The sequence below is a fragment of the Coregonus clupeaformis genome, unplaced genomic scaffold, assembly GCF_020615455.1.
Source record: "Coregonus clupeaformis isolate EN_2021a unplaced genomic scaffold, ASM2061545v1 scaf1927, whole genome shotgun sequence".
NCBI classification, from domain to species: domain Eukaryota; kingdom Metazoa; phylum Chordata; class Actinopteri; order Salmoniformes; family Salmonidae; genus Coregonus; species Coregonus clupeaformis.
In genome coordinates, this window is record NW_025535381.1 from 68,106 (window position 1) to 73,971 (window position 5,866).

Below are 5,866 nucleotides of genomic sequence, written 5' to 3' on the forward strand. Positions count from 1 at the left end.
TCTCCCTCTCTTCATAGTGTGGTAGGTCTACAGACTAGGGTGGAATAGCCTCCCTCTCTTCATAGTGTGGTAGGTCTACAGACTAGGGTGGAATAGCCTCCCTCTCTTCATAGTGTGGTAGGTCTACAGACTAGGGTGGAATAGCCTCCCTCTCTTCATAGTGTGGTAGGTCTACAGACTAGGGTGGAATAGCCTCCCTCTCTTCATAGTGTGGTAGGTCTACAGACTAGGGTGGAATAGTCTCCCTCTCTTCATAGTGTGGTAGGTCTACAGACTAGGGTGGAATAGCCTCCCTCTCTTCATAGTGTGGTAGGTCTACAGACTAGGGTGGAATAGTCTCCCTCTCTTCATAGTGTGGTAGGTCTACAGGCTAGGGTGGAATCGTCTCCCTCTCTTCATAGTGTGGTAGGTCTACAGACTAGGGTGGAATAGCCTCCCTCTCTTCATAGTGTGGTAGGTCTACAGACTAGGGTGGAATAGTCTCCCTCCTCTTCATAGTGTGGTAGGTCTACAGACTAGGGTGGAATAGCCTCCCTCTCTTTATAGTGTGGTAGGTCTACAGACTAGGGTGGAATAGTCTCCCTCTCTTCATAGTGTGGTAGGTCTACAGACTAGGGTGGAATAGTCTCCCTCTCTTCATAGTGTGGTAGGTCTACAGACTAGGGTGGAATAGTCTCCCTCTCTTCATAGTGTGGTAGGTCTACAGACTAGGGTGGAATAGTCTCCCTCTCTTCATAGTGTGGTAGGTCTACAGACTAGGGTGGAATAGTCTCCCTCTCTTCATAGTGTGGTAGGTCTACAGACTAGGGTGGAATAGCATCCCTCTCTTCATAGTGTGGTAGGTCTACAGACTAGGGTGGAATAGGTAACAATATGATACAACCACAGGTCTACACGTGTGAAACCACAGCTTCCATTATATTGTGGATAGGGGAGCCATTTTTTTTTTAAAGAGGTCTGAGTCTCCCTCCTCATAGTGTGGTAGGACCAGCCCACAAGACAGGAAGTGGTGACATCATCATTATTTACAGTGTGAGGGTCAGGAGGATAGCATCACACAGGGGGGGAGGGGGGGAGACACACACACACACACCAGGTCGATACACACACGCACACACACACACACACATACACACACACACACACAAACACACACACACAGACGGAGGTAGATGTGAGAATAGAGTCGTAGCTACATTTGGCAGCAGGACTACCATCTACTGGATCAGAGCTCTGCTTTGCCATGGTGATTCATCCTCAAATGACAGCCTATACTCTCCTCCTACAACATGACACACACACAACTCAGCTGAAGGCCATTTGAATCCAGCATCACAGAGGTGGTGACGTCTCTCTCTCTGACGATGCTCTCTCTGAGAGAGAGATTCATAAGAACTTGAATAATGTGATTCCTCTAGAGCCTAATTGTCTAGCCAGCGGCTAGTGAGGAGCACAACTAACCATGGTCAACCAAGCAAGATTATTTCATCGTTTCCCAATATGAGCAATACACATAGTGGCTTGATGTTTGGTTAGGTAAGCTAAGGTAAACACATAGACTACACACAGATAGCCTCCCACAATGTAACACACAGACTACACACAGATAGCCTCCCACAATGTAACACACAGACTACACACAGATAGCCTCCCACAATGTAACACACAGACTACACACAGATAGCCTCCCACAATGTAACACACAGACTACACACAGATAGCCTCCCAAAATGTAACACACAGACTACACACAGATAGCCTCCCACAATGTAACACACAGACTACACACAGATAGCCTCCCACAATGTAACACACAGACTACACACAGATAGCCTCCCACAGTGTAACACACAGACTACACACAGATAGCCTCCCACAATGTAACACACAGATAGCCTCCCACAATGTAACAGTAGACCTTCATGACTTATTGTATACAATCCTGTATTGTATTTATAAGTTTCCTCTCTCTTACCTTTGCGAATGAGGTCTTCTATGTCCTGGTCGAAGCCCAGTCGGTGGCATTTTCTCCACAGTCCCATGTTGGTGGAGTTGTACTGCTTGCTACACTCGTCCGCGGCGGACATGGCGAACAGCTGCCTTCTGTTCCGGGCTAGGAGCAGCTTGTCCTCCCAGCGGTCCAGTCTGGAGCGGCTTGCCCGCAGAGGGAGGCTGTTGTTGGGGATGTAGATAAAGCCTGGGTTCTTGCGGCTGGAGAAGCTCCGGCAGCGCTCCCGGTACCTCCGCGCGTCAGTCTCGTACCAGTGGTCGGAACAGATTGCCACTGCTAGCATCCCCAGCGCGCACAGAGAGAGGGACAGTCCGGCGTAGAGCAGTAACTTCCCGGCAGCCATGCTCGGATTCTCTGCTTCTCTCAGAGCCGCCGCATCAGCACCACCAGCCTATGGACAGCTCCTCTGCTCTCCTCTCTTCGCTCTCTCGGTCTGTCGCTTTGCCAGTTCAGCACAGAGCTGCTATGGCTACAACAACCCACGTCCAACGATTCAGCTTACATCACCCCCTTGGCGCCGATAGCAATACCATCATCGAGGTTACAACCATGCAAATAGAATTTGAGGCTAGGTTGCGAATCCTAAAATTCGTTGAATCTACCGAATAAGGAAGGTCCTTGTTGTAAGATAGCGTTCCTTTTCCGTTCTTTCCTGCGTGCGGGAGAGCGCGAGATGCTGCAGCTGTTCGGTCTGCCTCGACGAGTGAAAAGATGCCTATCTCAATCCCAGCTCTCAGCAAACCTCCATCCGCTGCGATTAGGACGAATGGGGACGAGACACTAACGAACGTCCACGCAGAACACTTGAGTTTTCAAACCGTTGCAGTTCGAGTCAAAAGCCTAAAAACCAGAGGACCAGGGAATATTATTAGCCTGAAATATTGTGTGACCCCTCTTTTTAGCATGAGCTAGGATGTTTACAAGAGCATGCCATTGCCAATGCAGGCTATTTTATAACAGGCCATGCAACAATATAATCTCCCCGAGTGAAACCTTGAGCTGGGTGTTCAGGGATGTTGTTGTACAATGTGCACATTGAAAGGTCATGTTTTGTTGTCAGTCAAATCCCTTGGCATGTAGTCACCCCACCCCTTCCATCCCATCTGGACTAAAGGGCTGAATGTAGCCGCCAAATAATCCTAATTTCATCTGCCTGAATAATATGGTACATGGCCTCATCTAGGGCACACATAAGCACAATTCAATGTAACATAATCACTCCTTGCCAAACGAATCAATAAAACGCACGCTGTCTGTCGTCAAAGGGAATGTGCCCAATTGACATTGATGAAATAATTTACTGCATCCCCATAACATATGTTCATCAGGGTAATTCTACATGAATGTCCTTTTACATGAATGCCCAAATGACCATGACATGACAGTCAATTTATATGAGGGTGAATAAGTCTCTATGTCCACCAGGCTCAAATAGATAGCTACATCATCAGTGTGTGAATAGAGGGGTTTGGACGTGCGTCTACTCACCGCCATGAATGATGCGAGATTTATGTTCAAAAAGGAATTATTTTAAACTCCACGTTCCAAATGTCTTCAAACGTTCAGTAACCGGAACAGGCTACGTTTTGCGTTCAAATATTAATTGCAGAGACTCTGATCCCTGCTGCACAAGGTTACATTGACAGGCGCCAGGAAGCGTTGCGTAAAGATGTTATTTGACGCGGCAGATGTCGCCGCTGGGATTAGTTCCTCAGAGACAAAGAGGGATATCTGTAGGCTAAAACAGTAAAACACTATGCTTTATCATTACTGTCGAGTTTAAAACCCCTCTGGTAAAACACTATGCTTTATCATTACTGTCGAGTTTAAAACCCCTCTGGTAAAACAATATGCTTTATCATTACTGTCGAGTTTAAAACCCCTCTGGTAAAACAATATGCTTTATCATTACTGTCGAGTTTAAAACCCCTCTGGTACAACAATATGTCTTATCATTACTGTCGAGTTTAAAACCCCTCTGGTACAACAATATGTCTTATCATTACTGTCGAGTTTAAAACCCCTCTGGTACAACAATATGTGTTATCATTACTGTCGAGTTTAAAACCCCTCTGGTAAAACAATATGCTTTATCATTACTGTCGAGTTTAAAACCCCTCTGGTACAACAATATGTCTTATCATTACTGTCGAGTTTAAAACCCCTCTGGTACAACAATATGCGTTATCATTCCTGTCGAGTTTAAAACCCCTCTGGCAGAACAATATGCGTTATCATTCCTGTCGAGTTTAAAACCCCTCTGGTACAACAATATGCGTTATCATTCCTGTCGAGTTTAAAACCCCTCTGGCAGAACAATATGCGTTATCATTCCTGTCGAGTTTAAAACCCCTCTGGCAGAACAATATGTGTTATCATTCCTGTCGAGTTTAAAACCCCTCTGGCAGAACAATATGCGTTATCATTCCTGTCGAGTTTAAAACCCCTCTGGTACAACAATATGCGTTATCATTACTGTCGAGTTTAAAACCCCTCTGGCAGCTAGGCTCCTAACGCCTTTGGACTAGTGTGTGTTCACTCCTTTTTCGGGTGGACAGAGTCTACAGCGGTGATGTCATGGTGTCTAAATTCATCGTTTATTAAAGAAGCACCTTTTTAAAGGAATAGTGCTCTCTCTCTCTCTCTCTCTCTCTCTCTCTGTCTCTCTCGCTCTCTCTGTCTCTCTCTCTCGGTCTCTCTCTCTCTCTCTCTCTCTCTCTCTCTCTCTCTCTCTCTCTCTCTCTCTCTCTCTCTCTCTCTCTCTCTCTCTCTCTCTCTCTCTCTCTCTCTCTCTCTCTCTCTCTCTCTCTCTCTCTCTCTCTCTCTCTCTCTCTCTCTCTCTCTCCCCTCCCCTCTCTCTCTCTCTCTCTGTCTCTCTCTCTCTCTGTCTCTCTCTCTCTCTGTCTCTCTCTCTCTCTCTCTCTCTCTCTCTCTCTCTCTCTCTCTCTCTCTCTCTCTCTGTCTCTCTCTCTCTCTCTCTCTCTCTCTCTCTCTCTCTCTCTCTCTCTCTCTCTCTCTCTCTCTCTCTCTCGGTCTCTCTCTCTCTCTCTCTCTCTCTCTCTCTCTCTCTCTCTCTCTCTCTCTCTCTCTCTCTCTCTCTCTCTCTCTCTCTCTCCCTCTCTCTCTCTCTCTCTCTCTCTCTCTCTCTCTCTCTCTCTCTCTCTCTCTCTCTCTCTCTCTCTCTCTCTCTCTCTCTCTCTCTCTCTCTCTCTCTCTCTCTCTCTCTCTCTCTCTGCTGTATAATTTATGACGAGGCTGAAACCCACCTGTCAGCTACTGGAGATGATTGATGGAGAGTCATCTATCTACTGGGCCTGACAGTTTGCTGCACCATATCTGCCTATTAAAAACAAGCTGCACTGATGTGGTGGTAAATGTTTTACAGCATCGACGATGACTGTATTACACTACATTTCTTCACTGGACTAAAAACCTTTAACGCTAACCTCATGGATGCGCCCCCACCACCCTCAACAAACACAAGCCCCAATGTATTATCCGTGGTCTGGAGGGACAAGACAACAGGGACTATACTGACTGGTCTGGAGGGACAACAGGGACCATACTGACTGGTCTGGAGGGACAAGACAACAGGGACCATACTGACTGGTCTGGAGGGACAAGACAACAGGGACCATACTGACTGGTCTGGAGGGACAAGACAACAGGGACTATACTGACTGGTCTGGAGGGACAAGAAAACAGGGACCATACTGACTGGTCTGGAGGGACAAGACACCAGGGACCATACTGACTGGTCTGGAGGGACAAGACAACAGGGACCATACTGACTGGTCTGGAGGGACAACAGGGACCATACTGACTGGTCTGCAGGGACAAGACAACAGGGACCAT

At 47.0% G+C, this 5,866-nt stretch overlaps 1 protein-coding gene across 1 annotated transcript; it reads right to left on the minus strand.

Annotated features, from left to right (window-relative positions):
* Positions 1-1,938: 1,938 nt before the first annotated feature.
* Positions 1,939-4,476, minus strand: LOC121556392 (transmembrane protein 178B; the record flags this gene model as incomplete). The annotated part of the gene is made up of 2 exons (XM_045218951.1): positions 3,500-4,476; positions 1,939-2,851 (listed from the first exon to the last, which is right to left on the minus strand). A coding segment is annotated over exon 2 (416 nt), but the record flags the coding sequence as incomplete, so codon positions are not given.
* Positions 4,477-5,866: the final 1,390 nt, after the last annotated feature.